Source organism: Telopea speciosissima, chromosome 6 (assembly GCF_018873765.1).
Source record: "Telopea speciosissima isolate NSW1024214 ecotype Mountain lineage chromosome 6, Tspe_v1, whole genome shotgun sequence".
Taxonomy (NCBI): Eukaryota; Viridiplantae; Streptophyta; class Magnoliopsida; order Proteales; family Proteaceae; genus Telopea; species Telopea speciosissima.
The window spans coordinates 4,401,110-4,428,216 of NC_057921.1; the positions used below are offsets into that span (position 1 = coordinate 4,401,110).

Genomic DNA, 27,107 nt, shown 5'->3' on the forward strand with positions numbered 1-27,107 from the left:
TCCACCTTGATCAACTGGGTGAAGACAAGAAGGGAGTGGGGTAGGTTGTTTTTCCCACAATTATACAACAGGACAATTAGAAAATGCCACGGGAAGTCTGGCCACTTCATTTTTTGCATTGTTTATGACCTCTGTCCTCCAGGCTGGAGTGTCTGTGTGTATGCTCTAACTGTTTACCTCTTCACATGTGACAAGTCCCAGGTCACCAGCAGGTTTGCAACATGGATGATTGGATGGAATTGACAGGAATTACAATTTGCAAGCGGTCCTTAGTAGCAAAATAATTCCATGAATTACAGTAACTTTGTTTTATTTTACTTTTTTCAGGGGACATTAACTTGTTAAGGAGTGCAGGAAAGAAGCATTACTTGGTCAGAGGTGGTGGTGGAGCTTCCAGATTGTCTATATAGATCTCAGACATTGGACTGCGATCATCAAGGGAAAATTCAATGAAAGCCAAACCATTGCCCTGGGTGACTCCTTCTGCATACAATATATCTTTCTCAGAAGGTTCATATTCATTGCTTGACACCTCAACAGCCTGAGAGGGCACAACAAATAAAATATCAACTACGTAAATTAAGGATGGACAACAAAAAATAATCCACAATGCAAAATGAATTTCAAAGAGGAATCCAAATTAACGTCAGTAAATTTCAAAATATTTATGGTTACTGCAATTCCAAATTCTTAGTCATTATTCCAGATTACATGGTGTGATGTTCTGACTAATAGTCACAGAAAAATCTGCAACCCAAAGTTTGGCTAGCACGATCATTTATCACAATGTTCAACAAGACTGACAAAGCGCAGCAACCTAGGAAATTGATATTCCTATGGTCCCAAGTTGTTGCACAACAAATATTTTGGGAACCACACAATTCAGTAATTTGTATACTACATGAAATTATTTCAGACAATTTAGGAAGACTCAATCCAAGAGATACCCTAGATTGAAATACTTCATTGTGACACATAACTGACTATGAGTGTCTCTACTGTTACTTCTTCTTCTTCGTTTGTTTATTTATATTTTTAATCTTCTTTTTTTTTGGGTAGGGGAGTTTGATAAAGATTCAAAATTCATCTAACAACTAGGGTGGGGGGTTTAGATTGCACATAATTTTGATTGCAGATCAGAAATCCAACTGCTAAGGGCATCATTGTGATTCGACCCGGTTCAGTTTTTGCTTTGAAAACAAAAGAAACCAATGAAACAAGGCCAAGTTCAAATACTGGCTTTTAATGAAACAGATGGTTTTCGCCAGATCCCAAACAATTCTGTTTTTTGAGAGAGCTGGACGGTCAAAGTACCAACCACCTGCACTTGATTGTTCAGTCTGTTACAGTAACCCAGAGACATGACTACATACCTCTATTTTCTTATCGTTAACTAATGCCTTTCCCCCCTCCTCTCCTATGAACCAAGGATAAAGAACTTGGTGCCGACCTAGGTTTTGACCAGCCAGAAACCAAAATTTGGTCAAAACTCGTCAAAACCTAGTAATTTTTGGGCAAAACTCGATATGTGATGGGCTGGTCTAAACTGGTTGAAACTACCGAAATTGGATTGGTTGAAATTGGTCGAAACTTGGTATTTTTTGGTTGAAACTATCGAAATTTCTGAAACATGTCGAAACCTGGTTGTCGAAACCTGGTTGAAACAGTAGTACATATAGTTAGAAAACAAGTATGGATTGATTCAAGCAAGGAACAAGAAGAGCGAGCTAAAAACAGAGTGAGGAGGAGAAGAGAAGAAGAGATGAGAAAATCATGATCAATATATGTTAAACGTCGCGTTTTTAGCCTTCTCCATATTTTTGTTTAGATTCGCTTAGCCCTTAGAGAAAGAAGAAGAAGAGATGAGAGAAACCATGGTGAGAGTCAGTCGACTTCTCCCCCACTTATATGGCTTCCAATAAACTAGTGACTAAAGTGATGCAGAAAATTTGGCTGGTTCAAGTTCATCAAAACAGTTTGGTGGAAAAATAAAATCAATATTCTCAGGCTCCACCACTGGTTCAATCTCAGCCAGGAAGGGAGTAACCATATATTCTTCAGAAACGATTTCACTATTCTTTATCTCAATAGTGGAAAAAGTATCCTTAGAAATCTTCGGATTTGCATCAGCAATCATTGCTGCAACGGAAGTGCTGAACTTATCGATCACGTTCTCATCTACTGTTTCAGCTTGGTCTTCTTCTTGAATTTCTTCAACATAGGTTGTCTCAGTAGAATCTTCAATCTGCTCAACTGTCATTGACGATGCTTCAATCACCGTTTCTTCTTCTTGTGTTGATCCAGTCGGTTCTTCCTGTGGTTGCATGGTTGGTGTGGTCATTACTAGCTTTAATCCTCTCAGAACTTGAGTCTTGCGTAGATGTGGGGGTCTTAGGATACAAATATTGTCTATTGGATCAATCATGACACGCCATTGTTCACCATCCTACTAGTCATGTACCAACCGAAGAAAGAACTGAAGAAGAGTCATTTGAAGGTTGAAAATGTCGAGACAGTGGTTGAGAATAATTCAAACCACAAGGTTGAGGTCACTGATGATCTGCCTCCCCATAAAAGCCTTGAACTTTGCAGCCAAACTCAAGCTGAAGACAGCAGGAAGATTGATCACAATCAGCCACTCAACATCAGCCCACTTTCATATGCATGATGATAAGAGGAAGTCTTCCAACCAAGCACAAGTCTTTAACATCTGTGGAAATGAAGGATGGAGAGAACACCTTGTGTTTTGTAGCCAGTGCAGCCATGGCGCTGAGCATACTTATTGCATGGAAAACACTCCTGAAGGAGCATGGATGTGTGAGGACTGCGAGCCACATGTGGACACCCAAGTTGGTTTCTTCAACTTCTTCCTAGTAAACGACAGTCCGTCACAACTGGAGCGTTTTCCTCTCACAAGCGGGCGAAACTCACGTCTCGTAGACAGATTGCGAGTGTTGTTGGTTACAATTCTCTGAAGACTCGACGTGGCTGTCACTATAAATTTCTGGTAAATTGGAAAGGTCGTCCCAAGACAAATCTCAGCTGGATCCATGTGGCTGCCTTCAAGCACCTCTACCTAGATCTCTATAACAACTACTTGTCTCATCGCTATTCGTCGGAGACGAATAATTTTAACCAGGGGAGAGTTGATGCAGAACATCCGGCTTGTTCAAGTTCAGCCAAGTTCCAGCCTATCCCAGGTTCAAGATCAGCCCAGTACACTTCAGTAACAAAAACACTTCCTGAAAGATGTGAATTCAGCCGGCAATGTCAAACTACTCTAGAAGATTGTGTCACTTCCTCTCCGGCCACCTGCCCTTTCCGGTAATCTGTCTCTCCTGTCTTGCGGACAGAATGCCTTCCCCCTCTCCTCCTCCAATCCCTGATCCACCCACTTGTCCTGACCTTCCTTCTGAACCACCTCGTTGGAGCTCTTTCGTCAATGCCCCTCACATCTCCTCCCCCTCGATTGAAGGGCTCCCCCTACATTTTGTAGCTCCTTTAGTCGTGGGATCTTCCAAATGTGCTTCTTGCTCCCCTGGTGCCTTGGACGATGAAGCCAAAATCTAGGAATCCTGTTTAGCGGGCCATTTTCTGGGCTCCAGACCCTCCTTTCACATTGTCAAATCTTCCCTTTCTCGGCAATGGAAAACCCATGGCTCTCTTTATGTCTACCTGCTGGACAATGGTTTCTTCATTTTCAAGTTCTCTGATGAATCTAACAAGAATCGTGTTCTTGAAGGTGGGCCATGGCAAGTAGGAAAGAAGCCAATCTTTCTACGACAGTGGCATCGTCACTTACAGCTTCGCCGAGTTGACCTCTCTTCCATCCCTCTATGGGTGTCTCTCCCAGGGCTCCCTCTTCACTTCTGGTGCACGGAAGGTCTCAGTGCTGTTGGTTCGGTGTTGGGGAAACCAATGTTCTCTGATATGCGAACTATGAGGAAGCTGTGCCTAGCGTACGCTCGCATTTGCGTTGAAGTTTCTGTTGATGAACCCCTGCCAACTTTTATCACTGTGAACGATGGGGAGGATCACTCGTTCGAACAGGAAGTTCACTTTGATTGGAAGCCTCCCCAATGCTTATTCTGTAAGAAATCTGGGCATGAATCATCTCTCTGTGAGCCAACTATCCATTCGCACCCCATCGGAGATCGCCCTGGAGCCAAGTTCAGAGCACCCCCAACACTCGGAACTTTTTCATTCCAGAGGTCGCACCAGGTCGAGAGCTCACCGGTGCCGGAATGTTCAGGCGGTCAATCAGGGCAGCATCCTCGGCTCCCCCCCTTTATCCATTGGACAAAATCGATTTGCAGCTTTACGAGATGACATCCCTACGGATACTGGGACTTGCTCTGGGCAGATCATCGATTCTGCTGTTCCTCGAAGTCGTTCTCGCATGTCTTCGATAGCTGGAGATGTCTGCTCTGCCATCTCTGAGGAAGAGTCTCCTCCAGGCACTCTGTCGATGGCTTTGCAGGTCCTGCAACTTGGTTTTGGTCAGCCCTCCTCTGCGAAGGATCTTGCCTCCCCTCTGGTTTGCCCCTCTGCTTCCCTTCTTTTCCCACCTCTTCCCGATATTTCCCTTTCCAATGTTAATCCCCCTTCGCCCCTTTTGACGGACCAACCCCCTCTTTTGTCCCTTTCCCCTTCTCTCAATACCAAAATACCCATTTTGCCCCCCACTAAAAAAACCAAATCCACAAAGAAAGACAAGAAAGAGAAAGAGAAGAAAAGCAAAAAGTTGTCTGTCTCCTTCTCTGGGCCCCACCCCTGTCTCTCGCCCAACTCTTCTCTTATCATTTCTAGGTTGGGCACCCATTTACCTGACCCAACTCCCATTTCTAATTCTTTCTCTCCTCCTTCGTCCCAACCCGTTTCCCCTCTTGCCAATATTCCCTGCAACTCCCCTATTCCTTTGGTCTCTGCAAACTTGAAACCCCCTGCCTCCTCTTATAACAGAAGGCACCGCAGCTCCTCTGCTTCTCGCAACCCCAGTGTTTTGTCCCGGCTCACTGGAACTGAGTTGCAATCCTCAAATCTTCCTCAATGAATCTTGGCATTCTGTGGAATACTCGGCGTCTCAATTCTCCTTGTAAACACGCTACTGTTCGTTCCCATATTCGTCAACTTCATGCTAATTTTTGCTGCTTGCTTGAGACTCATGTCAAAGAGCCAAATGCTGCTAGAATCTCCAATTCCATTGCCCCTGGCTGGTTCTTCTTATCCAACTACTCTCATCACCCTGATGGTCGTTTATGGATACTCTGGGATCCCTCTAAAATCAAAATTTCCTTGGTCTCCTCTTCATCCCAATTCATCCATCTAAGCTTCTCGGACTGCTTAAACCAATTTTCCTTCTTCTTCACTGTTACCTATGCTTTCAATTGTCCTGAGCAGAGACAGACTCGTTGGTCTGACCTTCGTAACCTTGCTGGCCCCATAGACTCTCTCCCCTGGGGTATTGGTGGTGATTTTAATGTCATCAGATTTGGGTTTGAAAAACATGGAGGTGACCACTTGGACCGTGATTCAATGGCTGATTTCAATGAATGCATCGATGACTTGGGTTTGGATGATCTCCGATGGACAGGTCCCCCTTTCTCCTGGAGCAATAAAAGGGTTGGTCTTTCTAGAATAGCTTGCAAGTTGGATCGGGTTTTAGTTAATGAAACTTGGCTGTCCTCCTTTCCATCCTCCTTTGCCAATTTTGACTCCCCTGGTATATCTGATCACAGCCCCATAGCTTTATCCATTCAGCCTTATAACTCCTTTGGTCCAAAACCTTTTAAATACTTTGACATGTGGTCTACCCATCCCTCTTTTCTAACTACTGTCAAGGATGCTTGGGACAAGATTGTCCAAGTTTTCTCCCCTCCCCTTCTAGCTTTGGCAAGAAAGCTTAGGAATGTGAAATTTGCCCTCAAAACCTAGAATTTCAGCACCTTTGGCAATGTCTCTCAAAATGTAAAGGACTACAAGGAAAAGCTTGCAAATATTCAGCTGCAAATTCAACTAGACAACCTCAATACCCAATTAGCTGCCAATGAAAAAGCTGCTGCTCTTGAATTAACTCTCCTCCTCAATCAAGAAGAAAGTTTCCTGAAGCAAAAGTCCAGGATCAAGTGGCTAGAACTAGGGGATTCTAATTCAGCCTACTTCCAACGATCTTTGAAATCCAGAACCAATCACAACTCCATTCTTCAGCTAGATGCAGCTGATGGTTCTCTAGTTACTAATGTGAATGACATCAAAGATATGGTTGTGAACTACTTCAAGAATCTCTTCTCAGGTCCTTTGGATGAGGCTGATCAAATCCCTGATAATGTGCTCAACAAGTTCATCCCAAATGAACTCATTCAGTCTTTTAGTGCCATTCCCAATGAGGAGGAAATTATTGCTGCAATTTACTCTATCAAGCTTAATCAAGCACCTGGGCCAGATGGATTCAGCATGGGGTTCTTCTTAGCAGCTTGGGATATCATCAAGGATGACCTCATCAAAGCAATCAAAAGCTTTTTCTTCAACCCCAGCCAGATCTCCGAGGTAAACCATACTTTTCTTTACCTCATTCCAAACCTCATTCCAAAGGAGGGAGCCTCTGTGATCACTGATTTCAGGCCCATTGCCCTTTGCAACCTGATCTACAAGTTCATAGCTAAGATCCTTGCTTCTAGGCTCAAGAATGTGGTGGATCTTCTTGTCAGTGAGAATCAGTTTGCCTTTGTCCCGGGTAGAAGTATTTGTGACAATATACTCCTGTGCAATGAGATTGTCAGAGGCTTTGATAGGAAAAACCATTCCCCGGCTGCTCTTATGAAGATTGATATACACAAAGCCTTCGATTCTCTGAGATGGGATTTTATAGCCAAAGTCTTGAACAAAATGAGGTTTTCTGCAGTCTTCATCCATTGGATTCATTGCTGCATCTCCACTCCCAGGTTCTCTGTTCTTGTTAATGGCAGCCCAGCAGGTTACTTTGGCTCCACTGTAGGGGTGCGTCAAGGCTGCCCTCTTTCCCCCTACCTTTTCACTTTAGCTTTGGAATTCCTAGCCAGGGAAATTCAGTTATGTACAGATCAGCATCTCATCTCCCCCATTCCCAAATGCAAAGCCCTCAAGCTTTCTCATCTGGCGTTCGCTGATGAGCTCATGATCTTCTCCAAGGCCTCCATCACCTCTTTTGAGTCTATCATGAACTGTTTGCAGCATTTTCAAGCTTTATCGGGGCTTCACATCAACCCCCTCAAGTCCCTTCTCTTCCTAGACGGGGTCTCTGATGATGTCAAGGCTGCTTTGAAGGGTATATGTGGCTTCAGTATTGGTCAGTTTCCTGTGAAATATTTGGGTCTTCCCTTGATCCCGGCGAGATTATTGGCCCATCACTGCACTCCTATGCTGGATCCTATTAGGAAACGTCTTCAGCTTTCGAAGGGCAAGCTTCTCTCTTATGCAGGTCACTTGGTGCTTGTCAAGTCTGTTCTCCAAGCCTCCTACATCTACTGGTCTGGTATCTATAGGCTGCCTCAGTCCATCATTCAGTCTATGGAGTCCCTCATGTCTTCTTTCCTTTGGAAAGGCTCTGATGCTACTAGATTCCTCCGGCCTATCAGTTGGAACTCGGTTTGTCATCCATTAGAGGAAGGGGGATTAGGAATTAGAAGGATAAAAGATGTGAATTCAGCCGGCATTATCAAACTACTTTGGAAGATTGTGTCAAAGGCTAAAAGCATTTGGGTAGACTGGATATATTCGGGCCTTCTCCGTTCAGACTCTATTAGGACTGTCCATATAGCTTCGGATGCTTCTTGGACCTGGCGCAAGATTTTTGATAATAGATCATTGGTTCTTGGATCTATCCAATCTCACAATGGTAATGGGAACTCCACCCTGCTCTGGTTAGATCACTGGCACCCCTTGGGTATTTTGCTTCACCATGTCAGCCCTAGAATAATCTATGACTCAGGGCTGCCTAGAAATGCCTTAGTGGCTGATATTCTTAATGCTGATGGTTGGGATCCCCCTGACCCCACTACCCCTGCTCTTACTTCTATCTGGGCTTTACTGCCATCTATTTCCAAAAGACCTTTCACTAGGGACGACTGTGTCTCTTGGTTGCCTAGCTCTTTGGGAAAGTTCAGTACTAAATCAGCTTGGGATCTTGTTAGAACTAGCCTCCCGCTTGTTCCTTGGAGGAAACTTGTCTGGTACAAGCACCACATCCCTCGGCACAGCTTCACGGTCTGGAGAGTCTTCTCCAACTGCCTTCCAACGCAAGCTTTCCTCAGACACCGGCACATCATGGTCTCTCCCAATTGTGGCCTTTGTTGGAATGGGATTGAAGATGCAAATCATCTTTTCTTTGGCTGCCCCTTCACCCGCTCTATCTGGAAGGATATCCTTTCCAAATGCTGGCCGAGAAATAGGAGGATCCTACCTTTTGACCGAGAATGGATTTGGGTTGATATGACTTTTGGTGGCTCTACTCTTTGTATGTGATTGGGAGAATGGCTTTCTCTGCGGCTATCAACCACATTTGGATGGAGCGCAATCTTCGGAAATGGACCTCCAAATCTAGATCTTCCAACCAGATTTCGATTGGAAATGGACCTCCAAATCTAGATCTTCCAACCAGATTTGGGATTCCATCTCCTTCGAAATCAAATCTAAACTTAGTTTAGTTACTCCCTCTACTTGTATTGACACCCCAAGGAACAAGCTCATTGTTGTATCCTGGGGCCTTTCTTCTATCTCCCTTATTCCAGCGGACTCCGCTGTTTGAACCTTTTCTGCTGGTTCTTGTTTTCCTCCCTCCTATTTGAGGGTTGTTCTTCTTTAGTAATGAAATTATTATTCACCCAAAAAAAAAGATCAGCCCAGTAATTCCATGGACTCCTTGGGTGGCCAAATCTGGTCCAAAAGTGAACAGCTGATTTGTGACTTTTCATTTCTCAAGGTTTAGTAACTTTTCATTGCTCTAGATAGATTTATTATTTATAGTTCCTATGTATGGGAATTAGTTTCTAGATTTTTGGGGGATTGTTTCTATGTATGGGAGTTTGTTCCTAGGTGTTGGAATTCCATCTAGCTTAGGAATTCCAACAGTCCATTTATTAAGATGCATGTAACCAAAGGTTCAACTGAACCTTTTCCTCCCCTATATAAAGAAATCGTGGGAGCCTCTTTAGGCAGCCAGAATTTAAAAAAACAAATAACTTTTCTTCTCTTTGAAGAGTGCTTGTGAGTTTATCAAGCTTGCTTGGGTGGAACTCCTAAAGCGTGGCCTAGGTGGGACTTCTATGGCTGAGACACTAGTGAGACTCAAGTTGTCTGAACTATCTATTCTTTCTCTACATCTTCAACCTAAACTATCAATCACAGCAGCCTAAACCAACAAGTAAGTCCATTCATCTATCATTACAATCTATTCCTGCAACCTCCTTCATTTACAACCTTATTCCTCCATAATTCCTCCCATCAGTGCCCTCTTCTCTTTACCCTCGACAAACCAGAATCGATATTAGCAGTATAAAGTACCACTATTATATAAACTATAACACCCCCCTCAAACTGGAGAATAGATGTCATACATTCCCAGCTTGCACAGAAGGGTATCAAACTGGTTAGGAATGAGACTTTGGTGAAGATATCTTCCACTTGATCACCTGTCTTCACAAAGGGAGTACAAATGCAACCAGAATTCAACTTCTCTTTGATGACGTGTCTCTTAACCTCAATGTGTTTTATTCGGTCATGTTGTACGAGATTATGAACAATACTTATAGTAGCCTTGTTATCAACTGCCTCAGCCATATGAGTTCACATACTCCATGAGCCATTGCTCTAAATTCTGTCTCTGCACCGGACCTAGCTACAATTGGTTGTTTTTTGCTCCTCCAAGTAACCAAATTACCACCTATAAAAGTAAAACAAACTGTCAGAAACTGAACCAGCCCAATCGGCATCAATGTAGCCCTCTATCCTCAAATGGTTGTCTGGCATATAGAAGTCCTTTCCCTGGAGAAGACTTCAAGTACCTGATAATGCGATAAACGACATCCAAGTGCCCACTCTTGGAGGCATGCATAAATTGGCTCACCACTCTGACAGCATAAGTGATGTATGGCGAAGTCAAAAAGAGGTAGATCAATTTCCCAACCAGTATCTGGTACTTCCCTGCATCTATAAGAGGAGAGCCATAATCTTCACTAAGCTTGTGATTTTGATCTGCTTGTGATTTTGATCTGTTGTAATATAATGGTTACAAGGGTAATTCTGCTATAAAGGTATTATGGTCATTGTATCTATTCTAGAATGTTCTCCCTCCAATTATAAATAAAGGGACTGTGGACACATTGGTCACAAGCCAGTATTCATGCAATTCCACATGGTATCAGAGCGAGAATCCATCTGAGAATCCTGGAGCTAATTTTTTTTTCGGTTTTCTCCTCCCATCTCTTGCGATTGCGACCTAGCCCCACCAACCACCAACCACCACTGCCAGCCAGTCTTCCGCCTCCCTTCCACCTTCCACCTTCCACCATCCCCCACCTCTTCTGCCTTCTTTTTTTCTGCCTCCCCACCACCTTCGGCCACCACCAGTCTTTCCGCCTCCCTTTCCCTACGCCTTTTCCGCCTCCCTAGGCCCTTCCGCCCCTTGTTCTTTTTTCGCGGAAGGGTTTCTTCCCCTCTTCCTGTTACCGCCACCCCCCTTTTCACCGTTGGTGGTGAGTTGACTCCCACCAAGGGGTGTTTCTGCTCAATATGACTTAAATCCCTTTGTCAAATTTTTTTCCCCTTCTTGTTAATATTTTTTCCCCTTTCCTGTTGAGTTTCAGACAGAAAAAAACAAGAAGAAGAAGAAGAAAAAGAAAAGGAGATGAAGGAATTGAGCTAAAGGCTGCTGGTGTTCTGTTCTTGCTGAATAGAGAATTCAAACCATGGTATGAGATGAACTGTGTACTGGAACAATGAGAGATTCATGGATTTAGGTGGCTGAATTAAGAGTTGTTATGGATCAAGGTTTTGAGAATCTGAGTTCTCTCAGCAAGACACGAAAGGGAAGAAGCACTAGTGTGTCAAGAAGGAAAATCAAAGGGATTGAAGTTGTGTGTTGCTCAATTAAGGAGGGAATGATATGCATGTTCATGGAATTAGAAGCTGTATTGCTAGATGACTAAAGGAATTGAAAAGTATCTTAAGGAATTCAAGATTTAATCATTAAAATAGAGGATAAGATGAAGTGCTGTGCTAATTGAAGACAGAATTGAAGTATTTACCACTGAGTTCAAGCATTTCAATGAAGGAAATTGTAAGAAGATTCGGAGCTGGAATCAGTAGAGTTGCAGAGAAACTGAAATAAAAGGGGCTGTGATGCTGGATTGTACAATTGAAAGAAAAATGGAAGAATTTAAAGGCGCTGGAAACAGAATCTGAAATGTGTTCTTAAGGGCTATACAAATTGAAGCTGGAATTTGAGAATCTTGGAACTGGAGCTGCTGATGGACTTTTGAGGAAGTGGTACTTCAATTAAGCTTGGAATTGGAAGATGGTTGTTGCTGCAAATAGATTTGGCAAAGGAAGTTGGCAAGGTGAGGGACCATGATTATGTAATATATAATGATATATGCATTGATTGAATGATGTGAGGGTTCATGGCTATATTATGTGATTGCAATGTATCTAAGATATAAGTATTTATGATGTGTGATAAAGTGAATGATGCTCATGGAACTACTGATTTAAGAGATCGTTATGCTGATGTGTGGATGCATGGCAATAATATATGAAATGCTGAAATGTACAAATATGTTGCAATGTGAAATAATACCTTGTAGCTATTATAAAATACTTCTAAGTATTTTATGGGAATAACATTAATGGTATGATGAATGACAATGGAAAGGAAAGATGGAATGAAATAAATGAAATGAGAAGGAAAAGAATGCAACAACAATGTTTATGATGTGTAATTTTATTATGATATGTGGTGAAATGATTGAATGTTGTATGTTAATGAATATTATTCAGTTCCATCTAAACTGAGTGTTTAACATGACAGTACATGTATATTGATTAATGTACACTATGAAATGTTCATATGAAATGATAAGATGCATGTGGCAAATGAATGTGGAATGAAGTTCTGATTTGTACTATGTATTGATTTATGTATGAGGATGATTTAATATTATGCCATGTGAAAGTAATGAACTGGAATGAAAGAGAAAGAAAGAGGAAGAAAGAAAAGAAGAATGTGAATGAAAAATAAGTATGTATGCAAGGTTATGGTAATATGCACAATATCCCTGTGCCTACCACCCCTTTCTAGACTTCCAGTAAGGGGTTATGTACTGGATGAGGGTTTTGAAAAGGAAAGAGAATAGCTACGGTGCCTAGATATATGGGAGTAGAGTGCGTCTATTATGATGTTTGATTAAACAAGGGGTCCTTCCCCAGGGCTACGGTGCCTGGACACATGGGAGTAGACCACGTCTAATATGATGTTTATATAGATGAGGGGTCCTCCCCTAGGGCTACGGTGCCTGGACACATGATAGTAGAGTGCATCTATAATGTTAGGTTACAGTGCCTAAGAATGTTTGTAGTCGACTACCACCCTCAATTGTTTGTGCACTATGATAGTTCACTAAGTGGCCAAGACCTGACCTAATTAAATAAAGAGTGAAGTTTATGAGGTGCCTAAATGACCGACCAGGGGGGAGCACGAACTTATAAGAGATGGAATCTTCCCTGGTGCTTTAGTGACCGGCTAGGGTGGGAACTCGGTTCTCCCCGGCACTTCAGCAACCGGCTAGGGTGAGGATCAAAGTATATATGATGATGAAGGCTGAACTAGATCTAAAAGAAAAGAAAAGAAACCTTATATTTATTAATTATGCCTATGTTTTGTTTATTATTCACATGTACACTTGCATGTATAGTAGCATGTTCACCTCATTGGGCTTTTCAGCTCATCCCTTTATATGTTGATATTTTTCAGATGAGAAAACAGGAGAGGAGGCTTATACAGCTCCAGAGTATGATTAGAGTTAGAGCATGAAGGCCTAAAGGACATCTAGTGATGTTGCAAAGTAATATTTTTCTATTAGAAACAGATTTTTGAGTGTACATTAATGTAAATACTTGCCACCAGTGTACAAATAACTCTTGTATTGTAACTTAACTTGTATGCTTCTGCTGTGTTATATGCGATACCGGGATTTTTGCTACTACTTTAACATGTTTAATCGTTTTAATCGTGACCTTTTGGGTAGGCACTCATAAGAGTAGTGCCTAAGACCCTATTCAGATTTGGGACGTTACACCACCACTCCTGACGCAGCCCAAACAAGGGGACGAACTAATGCTATACCTCTCAGTAGCCTCCCAGGCAATCAGTGCGGTTTTGATAAGAGAAGTGGACAACATTCAACAGCTTGTGTACTATGTTAGTAAGGTCCTCCTGGATGCCGAAACAAGGTATCAGAGAGCGGAGGTCACGTATGCCCTAGTAACCGCTGCAAGGAAATTGAGACCTTACTTCCAATCTCACACTGTCTTGATGATGACCGACTAGCCACTAAAAAGAATACTGCAAAGGCCGGAGATGTCGGGAAGGCTGGTGAGCTGGTCAATCAAACTAAGGGAATTCAATATATGGTACCTACCTCGGCAGGGAATCAAAGCCTAGGCACTAGTAGACTTCATAGCGGAATGCACGGTCCCCGAGGCACCATCGACAGAAAATGAAGGGGGCGAAGGCAGTACCTCTATATGTGAAGATTTAGCCTAATTGTGGACCCTGTTTGTTGATGGGTCCTCGAATCCCACAGGGAGTGGTGCGGGGCTCATCCTTATCAGCCCCAAAGGATTTAAGATCGAGTACCCACTCAAGTTCAATTTCAGGGCCTCTAACAATGAGGTCGAATGCGAAGCATTGATAGCGGGACTGAAGCTAGCCAAGTTCCTCCTAGTGAGAAGGTTGCGAGTAATTAGCGACTCTCAACTCGTCGTTATACAAGTTCTTGAGCAATATGAGGCAAAAGAAGAGAGAATGATGTCTTACCTCAGGCTGGTCAAAACACTTGTCGGACAGCTTGAACACTTCAAAATCCAGCACGTTCCTTAGACCGAGAATGTCGAGGCTTATGCACTCTCAAAGATAACCTCCCAAAACCAAACCGAGGTCAGATGAGCCGTTTACATAAAGACCCTCCTGCGCTCCAGTGTAGACGAAAGGAGGGAAGTGATGCAGCTCCAAGGTGCAACCAATTGGATGGACCCCTTGGTTAAATACTTGCAAGACGACGCTCTCCCGACCCAAAAAGATGAGGTGAGGAAGATCAAACTAAAGGAGGCATATTACGTGCTCGTAGATGGGGTCTTGTACAGGCACTCCCACACCCATCCGTTGCTGCGATGCCTCCCACCGAGCGAGGCCAAGTACACACTAAGAGAAGTACAAGAGGGGATATGTGGGCAACACCTCGGGGCCAGAGTGCTGGCGTGAAAAATTCTAAGGCAAGGGTACCATTGGCCAACCATGGAGAAGGAATCCTGGCAGTTTGTAAAGAAGTGCGAGAAATGTCAGTTCTTCACACCTATTCCGCACCAACCCCACACGCAGTTGGCATCCCTCTCCAGTCCCCTACCTTTCGCAATGTGGGGGATGGACATCCTGGGAGCGTTTCTCCGCGCCACAAGGGAAAAGAAGTTCATCGTCGTGGCCATTGACTACCTCACTAAATGGGTAGAGGTAGAAGCTCTCGTGACGATAACAGAGAAAAACATCTCAGAGTTCTTTAGGAAATCCGTTATCTTCAGGTTTGGAATTCCTAGGGAGATAGAACGACAACGAGGCTTCCCACTGGGGAAATACCATTCCTGCTCACATATGGAACGGAGGCCGTCATCCCTGTGGAAATCGATATACCATCCTACCGTTTATCGCATTACGACGAGCAAACAAATGATGATGCACATCGAGAGAACTTTGACTTGTTGGAGGAAGTGAGGGAGCAGTCCCATATCCGCGTCCTCGGCCACCTACGCCGAGCTGCGAAATACTACAACTCCAAGGTCAAGGAGCGCTTGTTTCGGGTCGGAGACCTAGTACTTCATAGATTTGAAGTCTCTCACCGCAAGGAAGTGGGGAAGCTATTGCCAAATTGGGAAGGCCCCTATAGAGTCTTAAAGGTAGTTCGCCCGGGGCATACCACCTCGAAACACTTAAAGGGAACAGAATTGACAAAGAATGGAACGTAGAGCATCTAAGGGAGTTTCACCAATAGGTCCGCCACCCCGCCTATGTATTTTCTCCTTTATAATAATACTGTATTACGAAGTTTTTTTATTCGCAGGTTATATCTAAGCCATGAATGATAGTTGCGTTACGCCCATCGATCGCTCCACCTAGCCAAGTGCTCTAAGCCTGTGTTAAGGCCCACCTCGCCAAGCACTCTAGGCCTGTGTTAAGGCCCACCTCGCCAAGTGTTCTAGGCCTGTGTTAAGGCCCACCTCGCTAAGTGTTCTAGGCTTGTGTTAAGGCCCACCTAGTTAAGTACTCTCGGCCTATATTAAGGTCCACCTCGACAAGTGCTCTAGACCTGTGTTAAGGTCCACCTCGCCAGGTGCTCTAGGCATGTGTTAAGGCCCACCAAGCCAAGCGTTCTTGACCTGTATTAAGGTCCACCTCGCAAAGTGTTCTAGGCCTGTGTTAAGGCCCACCTCGCCAAGTGCTCTAGGCCTGTGTTAACGTCCACCTCGACAAGCGCTTTAGACCTGTGTTAAGGTCCACCTCACCAAGTGCTCTAGGCCTGTGTTAAGGCCCACCTCGCCAAGCGTTCTAGACCTGTGTTAAGGTCCACCTTGCCAAGTGTTCTAGGCCTGTGTTAAGGCCCATCTCGCCAAGTGCTCTAGTCTTGTGTTAAGGCCCACCTCACCAAGCGTTCTAGACCTATGTTAAGGTCCACCTCGCCATGTATTCTAAGCCTGTGTTAAGGCCCACCTTGCCAAGTGCTCTAGGCCTGTGTTAAGGTCCACCTTGAGAAGCGCTCTAGACCTGTGTTAAGGTCCACCACGCCAAGTGCTCTAGGCCTGTGTTGAGGCCCACCTCGCCAAGCGTTCTAGACCTGTGTTAAGGTCCACCTCGCCAAGTGCTCTAGGCCTATGTTAAGGCCCACCTTGCCAAGCATTCTAGACCTGTGTTAAGGTCTACCTCACTAAGTGTTCTAGGCCTGTGTTAAGGCCTACCTGGCCAAGTGCTCTAGGCTGGTGTTAAGGTCCACCTCGACAAACGGTCTAGACCTGTGTTAAGGTCTACCTCGCCAAGTGCTCTAGGCCTTTGTTAAGGCCCACCTCGCCAAGCGTTCTAGACTTGTGTTGAGCCCACTTGACCAAGCGTTCAAGGCCTGTATTAAGGTCCCTCACAATAAGCGCTCAAGGGACTGCGTTGAGTCTCCAGCGAGTTAAAAAAGTGCAAAATCTCGGTCGACTTGTCATATGAGTTAAAAAAGTGCAAAAATTCAGGTTGGGGATCGAGCTAATAGCAGAGATCATAGACTATAGGTGATCGAGCTAAACAATAGAGATCAGAGACTATGGGTATTCGAGCTAAACAGCAGAGACTAGAGACTATGGGTGATTAGGCTAAACAACAAAGATCAGAGACTATGGGTGATCGAGCTAGACAGCAGAGCTCAGAGACTATGAGTGATCGAGCTAAACAACAGAGATCAAAGACTATGGGTGATCAAGCTCAGAGACTATGGGTGATTGAGCTAAACAGTAGAGATCAGAGACTATGGGCGATCACATCACTAGACCGAACTTTTTGAAAAGGTGAGGATGAGACGGCATTACTCGACCGGGCTTTGAACTTTCGAGGATGAGACAGCACTGCTCGACCGAACTTTTGAAAACATGAGGGTGAGACGACATCACTCGACCGAACTTTTGAAATCTACGGGTGAGACGGCACCGCTCGATCGAACTTTTAAAATCTGAGGGTAAGACAGCACCACTCGACCGAATTTTTGAAAACATGAGGGTGAGACCCTACTCTTAGAGAAATGCAAGAAGTAATATTGCAACAGCGTCGGGAGAAGAGATCTTTGGGATCCGTGTGCACTACTCCTTTGGTGACTTTATGAATTGCTTATTTTGGAATATAAGGGGTGTAGGGAATAAACCTTCTTTAAGGCGGTTGAAGGCTATTGTTGATTCTTCCAAAATAGTTATGGTGGCGGTTGCAGAACCTAAAATACCTTTCTCAAATGCTCCATGTATTATGAGGAAGCTGGGCATGGACGCTGTTTGCTCTAACGGTGCAGAACATGGGGACAGAATTTGGGTCTTCTGGAAGGGAGACATTCAGGTTTCAATACTCAAGGGTCACATGCAATATGTTTCTTTGGAATGCACATTGACTGCATCTTCGAAGTGTTTAGTCACTTTTGTTCATGCTTTGTGTACGGCGGCGGAACGTCGGTTGCTTTGGTCAAGCTTGAGTGAAGACGCGATAGCCATTACCTTGCCTTGGGCGATTGGAGGGGAGTTTAATGCCGTTTTTGACCCAGTGGAAAAGCTTGGGGGAAGGGCGGTCTGTCCTATTTCTATAGGTGATTTTGGGGAATTCATTAATGATGCGGCCTTAGTGGATGGAGGGTTTGAGAGAAGTATGTTTACTTGGTCTAATAATCAAGAGGGGAGGGGGAAGATTCTGGCTCGCCTGGACAGATTTTTGTTTAACGGTCACTGGGCGAACCATTTTGCCATGAGTCCGGTCATCCATCATAACAGAACCTTCTCTGATCACTCATCCGTTCAGCTGGAGTGCTCTATCGAGAGGGTTTCTAGAGTCTCCTCCTTTAAATTTCAGCAGATGTGGATTACTCACCCCGAGTTCTTGAGTTGTGTGCGGCAGTCTTGGTCAGTGCCTGTGTTGGGTTCTCCACTCTACATTCTGTTTGCTAAGTTAAAGGCCCTTCGTTCTCATCTGCGCAGCTGAAATAAATCTACTTTTGGCAACATCACCAAAATGTCCGTGAAGCAGAAGATGCAGTGTCTTAAAAGGAGATTGAGTGTGACCAAGCTCCTAGTGACGTTTCTAAGGAGGAATTGGCATCCGTGAAAAAGGCTTTACATGAGGTTTTGTTGCAGGAAGAGATTTTTTGGAGACAAAAGTCTCGGGTGAAGTGGTTGAAAGAGGGCGACAGGAACACCAAATTTTTTCATACGATGGTCAATGTCTGTAGGCAACACAAAGGAGTGGACAAAATAAAAAACAGTCAAGAAAGGGTGGAAGAAGAAGCCATCAATTTTTTTACTGCAGCCTTTACTTCCCAGGGTCCCCAAAGAGACGATAATCTACTGCAATACATTCCCCAGCTGATCACTGATGAGGATAACGCTAGCTTGCTGGCCATGCCTTTGTTTGAGGAGGTTAAGAAGGCGGTCTTTGAGCTGTCTGCGGATAGTGCTCCAGGTCCGGATGGCTTCTCGGGCTATTTTTTTACTGCTTGTTAGGAGATAGTTGGTCAAGAGGTGTGGGAAGCGGTCAAGGACTTTTTTGCCGGTGGTTTCGTCCCCAGGAGCTTTACTTCGGCTCATTTGGTGCTTATCCCCAAGAAGGACAACCCTGAGGTAATGTCCGATTTTCGCCCTATTAGCCTTTGCAATTTTTCTTATAAAATTATTGCTAAGGTCATTGCTTCTAGATTAGCGCCCATCCTCCCTTCGATTATTTCGGAGGAATAAGCGGGTTTTGTCCAAGGCAAATGCATCCATGATAATATTGCTTTGGTTCAAGAGGTTATTAATGATATTGATAGGAAAGCCATAGGGGGGAATGTGGTTCTCAAATTGGACATGGCCAAGGCCTACGACCGCCTGGAATGGGACTTCCTGTATAAAGTCCTAGAGAAATTTGGCAAAATAGAGAAATTTGGTTTTGCCACCCCTTGGATTAATCTAATTAGGAAAACTGTGGAGAACTGTTGGTTTTCGGTAATTTTGAATAGAGGCCCTAAGGGGTTTATCAAGTCGACCAGGGGGGTGAGACAAGGTGACCCTCTTTCGCCTTCCCTTTTCATCCTGGCAGAGGAAGTTTTAAGCAAGGGTCTAAGATCTTTATTCCTTGAAGGGAGGGCGCAATATTTTCACCTTCCTAGGGGCTGCCCAGGAATTTCTCAGTCTTTTTGCAGATGACACCATTATTTTTGCAAGGGGTCTCAAAAATTCTCTAAATCAAATCATGGGACTTATTGCCAGTTATGAGGTCTCTTCAGGGCAGCTAATAAATAAGCAAAAGAGCTGCTTTATTGTTGGCAAAAGGATGGAGGACAATAGAAGTCGTCTGATTGAGAGGATTACAGGTTTCTCCAAGAAAAGACTTCCCTTAACTTACCTTGGAGCACCAATGTATACGGGGCGTCTCCAAATCCATCTTTTCGATGAGTTTTTGGCCAAGATGCGCAAAAAGGTGGCAGGTTGGACGGGTAAATTATTATCTTCAGGTGGGAGAGTGACTCTTGTGAAGCACGTCTTGAACTCTATGCCAGTTCACATTGTCTCTACTCTGAATCCTCCAAAGGCTGTGATTAGGAAATTTAATGGTATCTGTGCTGACTTCTTGTGGGGCTATTCTGACTGGGGTAAGCGACACCACTGGGTGGGGTGGCACAAGATCACTCAACCTCTTGAAGAAGGGGGTCTTGGCATTCGCAGGCTGGAAGATATTAGTATGGGTTTGAGATTAAAGGGCCTTTGGAGAATCATGCATGAAAGCTCCCTTTGGTGCTCTTTCTTCAAAGCTAAATTTCTTCAGAATCAGCATCTTGCTTTGGCTAACCAAAGGAACATAGGAACCATCTCCTGGAGAAGAGCTTTACAACACAAGGAATTATTACTTGCTAACTCCAGCTGGCTCATTGGTTCGAGGAACATTAAATTTTGGCTGGATAACTGGTCAGGATGGGGCCCACTTTTGGACCAGGTGGATGGGGCAATCAACCTGGATTTGGATACTCGAGTTGGAGATGTGCTACATATTGATGGCTCTTGGGATGTCAATATCTTGATGCAAATTGATTCCCAGACTGTCAGAGACAGTATCTTGAGCAGTTTCTATTCCATCTCACATAAGGAAGATAAATTAGTGTGGTCTCCTTCTAGTGACAGTACCTTCTCCACCAAATCCGCTTGGGATATAATCAGAACTTCCTCGACTCTGAAACCGTTTACAAAATGGCTATGGAACCGTGCTCTCCCCCTGAAAATCGGTTTCTTTTCCTGGCAGATCACGTGTGGCGACATCCCTACTGATGAATCGTTGAAAGCTTTGGGCATTCCCTTGGTTTCCAAATGTCTTTGTTGTGCTCCGCCTGCTTCTGAGTCGACTTCTCACTGTTTGGTGGAAGAGAGGACAGCTTATAAGGTTTGGAACTACTTTTTCTTAGTTTTCAATGTGGAGATATTAATGTCCCAAGATGCCAGAGGGCATATGTTATTTTGGCAAGAACATGCTAAGGGGAAAGGCATAAGTGGAAATATCATGGGGTTGATCCCATCTCTCATTTTTTGGGAATTGTTGAAGGAAAGGAACAACAGAAGGCAAGGAGGGAGACCTAGACCGGCTAGTGTCATTGTGGAAGTGGTGAAAAATTGGGTGAAAGAAATCCCTTGTGTTGCCTCCAAAAGATCAATCTCTTTTAGGGATAGGAATGTCCTCCAAGTGTTCAATATTGCTCCTGCTCCTTTTCGTTGCAAGCCACCTTTAGCAGTTTTTTGGTGTCCCCCCTTCACGGCTATACGGCTCAATGTGGATGGGGCTTGTAGAGGTAACCCTGGTGTGGGGGGAGGGGGGTGGGATTATTAGGGATGGAAGAGGAAAAGTTCTAACGGCTTTTGCTCACTTTTATGGGGAGTATACCAACTCCATTGCGGAACTTAGAGCCTTAAGGGATGGCCTTAAGCTCTGTGCTGAATTGGGTCTTGAAGATTTCCATGTAAATTCAGATTCCTCATTAGTGGTTCACTGTGTCTCTTTAAAGAGATGCAATATTTGGAAGGGATGGTACTGGTTCCATGACATTCTGGCTTTGGTGCAAGCCCTTCGGCCGATGGTATCTTTCACTTTCAGAGAAGGTAACAGAGCGGCTGACTGGCTAGCTAATTATGCCTGCGACTCGGCATCGAACACGACTTTTCTTTCGTGGCTCGACTTCCCCTCGGAGCAGAGGAAAATAGTTTAGGAGGATGCAATAGGCTTACCTGTTATTCGTAAGTAGTCTTTGTCTATGGGAGGGTTGGATGCAGGTTTTATCTGCACTTGTGTGTTGGTTGAGAGAGTGCAAAGTTTGTCTTTTCCGTGGGTTGGGGTAAGGCGGGTTAAGTCCCCCCCCATTGTACTTGATTTTTATGAGTTAACTATTCAATAAAATGCCAGGGGCCAGCCCAAGTCCTAGATAATATTCGGGTTAAAAATAAAAATAAAAAAAAAAAATGATTTTGTATTTCATTTACTAAAGATATTATTCATAAATAAGCAAATAACCCCCCTATTTGAATCCAATAAAAATAATTAAAAAATCAAATTCTAAAAGGGAAAAAAAACCGACCCTTCAGTTCAAGAACAAAAATTGGATTTTTGGCGGTAGGTGCAATTTTCAACTTTCTAATGCTGGGGTTTTTCTCAAATCTAAAAATTTCATAAATCTTAATATGGTCAACATCTCTAAAAACCAAAAGTGCGGCAAAATTTCATTTGTTTTGATGTCCAGAAAAATATTTTCATTCAAAGCGATTTTGACAGCATTCGGACATACCAAATTAAGTTTGACCGGTACGTAACTCCTTCAATATAAATCAGATTTAAGCAATCTTGGACTTATTGGAAAGCTTTGTTTTAGCTTTGTTTTAGCTTTGTTTTCAAAGCTTTCCAACAAATCCAAAATTGCTTAAATCTGATTAATGTTGAAGGAGTTATGTACCGGTCAAACTTAATTTAGTGTGCGCGAATGCTGTCAAAATCGCCCTGAATGAAAATATTTTTTTGGACATCAAAACAAATGAAATTTTACCGCACTTTTGATTTTTAGCAATGTTTTACCATATTAAGATTTATGGAATTTTTAGATTTGAGAAAAACCCCAGCATTAGAAAGTTGAAAATTGCATCTACCGTCAAAAATCTAGTTTTTGTTCTTGAACTGGGGGGGTGACTTTTTTTTCTTTTAAAATTTGATTTTTTAATTATTTTTATTGGATTCAAATAGCGGGGTATTTGCTTATTTATGAAAAATATCTTAAGTAAATGAAATACAAATAAAAATGTAAATGAAATACAAATACAAAAGCATTTACTTTTGGCATAAATAAGTGTCTGTCCTGGTCAAGATTCGAAAACTCAGGTCTAGGAGGCATCTCGGCCCAGCCAAAAACCGAGACGAGTCGAGATCTCGGCGAGTTATTGCATTTTTTTTTTTTTTTTACTCGGACCCCCAACTCGATGGGTTTTACACATATTTTGGGTCTGAAACTTGGTATTCAGCCTATTTCATGCCATTTAAACACAATGGCATGCCCAAATTTCCCAAAAAACAAATCCAAATATGAGTTTCACTTTGGACCATAGGTTGGTAGGCGACGAGTCGTACTAAAACAACCTACTCTACACATAATTTAGTAATACATAGCAAATTAGCAATTAAAACATTCAATTTAGTACATATCAATCAAAACATTCAAATAAAAAGTACATTACATCAATCTTCTCTGAATTTGTTATTTAAAATGTGATCGAGTAATGAATTCTTCCCCATATTGATCCATAAAGAATTCCTATGTCATAGAATTGCTGAAGTGTTGCGCATAGTGTAACACAGCCTCCATATAAGTATTATCATCAACATATACCAAACTCCCTATCCTAGGGTACATGGGAGGCTATTGGTATGAGGTGTGAGATCCACTGCTCATATTGAGTTTAAGGCGTGTATGGCTGGTTTGGGACTGGGAATATGTACCCAAAACTTGACCCAGTGCTTTGATTGTCAAACTCAACTGCTAACTGCTTAAACTGACCATAGCCACTATATTCAGAACCGGTGCTCTCCTGGCCATAGTCATAGCCATGATGATGCTGAGATGAATGCCATGACTGATGCTCACTAGTAGTATCACTCATGCTTCCGAAACTTGCAAGCATGGTGTTCACCAGTCAAGCATTTCTTACTTAACAGAATATACAATAATTGAAATAAATGAACAGAGTAAATAGCATCATTGTAATTGTCATGACTCGCTAGCCATGTTACATTTACATACACGGTGTAATTTCACTCATCTTGCTCTAGTCCTACTGGCTCAGCTGTTGGCTCGGTCCCGGTTGGTAACTGGTACTGCACCTCGAGCTCGGGATCAAAACCTAGTTTATCGAATCATAAAAGTGTGTCAAACAATGTTTAAGATTTTATCAGTGTCCTAGAGTTGATCTAGGCTTAATTACATTGACTTTGTATTTATACAGATATTACCTAGAATTCTTTGGGTCTTGCACTGAGCTTTCGGGTCTATCTCCCAATGCATCATCCAAAGATGAAGGATTCACTTGTCTCGGTATTTCACATCATAGCCTGTCTATGCATGGCCCTATCAACCTCACAAACCAATGCAAAGGTTTACAGCCCAGCTGAAACTAGTTATGGGCATAGTTACCTGGCCCTGTGGGGCCCACTTGAGCATCTGAGGTATGGATGACAGCAAGGACCAATGGGGAGGGTATTTTGGTCATTTACATCCTCCCCATGCTATCCTAGGTCCATAGGTGAAGGTCCAAAAGGCAGAAATCAAACCTGAGCCCAAATGCCATCTATGATGTGAAATACCGAGACAAGTGAATCTTTCATCTCTAGATGATGCACCGGGAGATAGACCTGAAAGCCCAGTGCAAGACCTAGAGAATTCTAAGTAATACCTATATAAATACAAAGTCAGTGTAATTAAGCTTAGACCAACTCTAGGACACCGATAAAATCTTAAACATTGTTTGACACACTTTTATGGTCCGATAAACTAGGTTTTGGTCCCAAGCTCGAGGTGCAGTGCCAGTTACCAACCGGGACCGAGCCAACAACTGAGCCAGTAGGACTAGAGCAAGATGAGTGAAATTACAGCGCGTGTGTAAATGTAACATCCCTAGCGAGTCATGACAATTACAATGATGCTATTTACTCTATTCATTTATTTCAATTACTGTATATTCTGTTAAGTAAGAAATGCTTGACTGGTGAATACTGAGGATGAACAATGAATGCTTGCATGTGAACTGCTAGACTAGATACCGTAGTCGGCTTGGAAATAAGGCTTGTGGCAGCCCGTAGAATGGGATACGGTTGACATCACTCGACTCATACTATGCCATATAGAATGCATTGGGCTAGAGTATCATCACCTGTGCTACGCACCCTTGCCAACAGGGGTTAAGGTGTTGGATGCCTGTGGGAGTAACCATATGAAAGTGAAAAAGAAAAAGAAAGAAAGAGAAAAGAAATGGAAATGTTTTGCACCGAAAGGGTGGTTATGAGGCTATATGCCTACAAAAGAAATATGTATGTTGAAATGAGGATAGATGCCTCACAAGTTAATCCCAGAGGGCTGGTCGGGCTGACCTTGGTGACTAATGCGAGAGTTGATCGGTCCTCTCTGACAACTCAATGGGTGTATGGCGGGAAGGGGTTAAAAGTCCGCACCAGGGATACATATATTGGGGATTGTAGTAGCACTTACCTGCCTTAGTTGTGATGTTAGGTGGCTAATAAATAAAATGAACAGCACCTCATGTAGGACTCATATGGTTGTGATTGCATATGCATGTATGGTTGTATTTCATGCACGGGCTCGGTGGAGCTCACACTCTTTTGTATATGCTTTTGTTAGATAATCCTGCAGGTGGATGTCTCTGTGGCAGGGAGACTCATCTCATGGAGACGGGCTTTGGTTACTATGACAATATTGGTGTGGACCCGGATGGAGGTCATACCTCTGGTGCGAGTCTTTTCGGTGATAGTTGAGGAAGACCCGTGATGCGTGTGCAACTGACTCTAGTCCTGACGGTGGGATTCTTTTTGGTTATACTAGGGATCCCTCTTTTGTATAGCTTTGTTTGGGGCTCGGGTTGCCTTGTCCTGTTTATATTCTTTTGTAAAGCTAGGTCGGATAGAGTTGGGACTGCTATTGTTCAGAGAGAGAAGAGAACTAAACAATGATGGTTATATATATGCTTTCCCTTTTGTTTTTCTTAAAAGCTTAATGTAAATATTAGTCTTCCACAGCACTTTGTGTTTTACATCTTGCATTATTGTGGATGTGTGTGTGTTCGTGAATGTATTAACAGCTTCTAGATCCTTGGGGTTTGGTGGATTGCTACGGAGCAATTCGGGTCACCTACCTAATCCTCCCGGGGGGTGGTTTGGGATGTGACAACCAAAGCAGGCCCCATATTGAAATCGATTTTTGTGGTTCTTTGGTTCAACAAACCAGCCATCGATTAGGTCAGTTTGGGAGTCATCGATCAACATCTTGCGTGGCAAGGGAACCTCAAGTTGTGTGATTTTTTACAGCTATTGCATGGGCTCCACATAGACAGCTTGCGATTCAGATTAGTCACTAGGATATTTTACTTTTATTTGTTACCTATTTACTTGGAAGGATTTTATTTTCAGCTTTATGAAGGATTTGATTGGGAATTTGGGATTTGATTGTTATTTCTTTCCATGTTTATCGATTAGGATAGGATTTTATTTTCTCAGATTTTTATGAGCATGTAAGGCTGCGGCCAAATCTAATGTTGATGATAATAAAAATAATAAAATGAATTGTTGAACTCTTTTCCATCGTCTCCCTCTCCCATCGTGGCTTTTCATCTCACGTGGAGCATCTTCTTTTTCTCTTTCTCTATCTATCACTTCTTGGTGCTAAGGTAAGTTCAATCCTCTCCTTCTCTCTCATTATTTTCTTCTACTTCTTCTTCTCCACTTATTGTTGTCTATAAACACTACTTCCCATCCCCATCGATTTCAGATTTTTACCCCTTTTTGCCTGTTTTATGGTTCTCTTTGCTATTACCCTGTTTTGAGGATTCTTTTGTATTGAATTTCCTGCTGTTTTTTTTCTTGGCTGCATAATTAAGACCTAGCTTAGCACCTATTATTTTCGGAATGGTGAAAGAACATGCATTCAACTTGGTATTACGCTTCCCATCTTCCCCATCCCTATACTCCCTATTGATGTCTTGTTAAATTGCTGCATTTAGCTAGGATTTTTTATTGTTCATTGCTACATTAATATTCTATTTTAGTCTCAATGTTTATCATATATGTTGCTGCCAGTCCCTGTTTACAGCCCCCTCCCTAAGGTTTATACATTTTAGCATAGCCTACCCAACAAGCCCTTGTAGGAACCCTAGTCTCTAGGTAATCCCCTACATCAGGTGGCCCTTGGCCTCTCCCCCCACCTCGCCAATCCCTGTGAGAGCTAGAGGAAAGAGCAGATTTCTCCAGGGATGGTGCTGTGTCCATGGATACTCTTCTGCTTTCCTCACTCTTTAAGTAGCTACATACTTCATCTCATAGTTGTCACAGCGGTTAGGCGATCCAAAGCGTTGGAGAGGGTAAAAAAATCAAGGTGACACCAAGTAGGCGACCAAGGCGTCCAAGGCACCTGCCTAGGCGACCAAGGCGCCCAAGTCGACCAAAGCGCCTGGACGCCTAGGCGACGCGCCCATCTAAAGATGGAATAGGTGACCGCCTCAAGATTAATTATCAGATTGGCTCAAATTCGGGATTAAGCCCCACCAAGTAAAATAAGAACACGTTTCTTCTCAAGTGTCCTATACACCTTTGCCTAATCCTCGGGGTTGGACAGCTGGAGGTCCCTACAGTGATCATACTCCTCCCAGAGACCACTGATAGTGTTGTAATATCCAAAAATGCTTTGGTCACCTTGCTTTATAGTGATGACCCTTTGAAGAATTTGATAGACCTTTGCCAAGTCATCCACTCGGTCAAATGTCTTAGTGACACTATCCTGAATCTCCTTTGCAATCTC

The 27,107-nt window shown here is 43.2% G+C and overlaps 1 protein-coding gene across 1 annotated transcript in view; it reads right to left on the minus strand.

The window, feature by feature from the left end:
- Positions 1 to 27,107, minus strand: part of LOC122666245 (extra-large guanine nucleotide-binding protein 3-like) — a 49,334-nt gene that overhangs the window by 862 nt on the left and 21,365 nt on the right. The window contains exon 7 of the mRNA XM_043862404.1: positions 369 to 541. Within this exon, the coding sequence (XP_043718339.1) occupies positions 369 to 541 (173 nt within the window). The remainder of the gene's footprint in view (positions 1 to 368; positions 542 to 27,107) is intronic.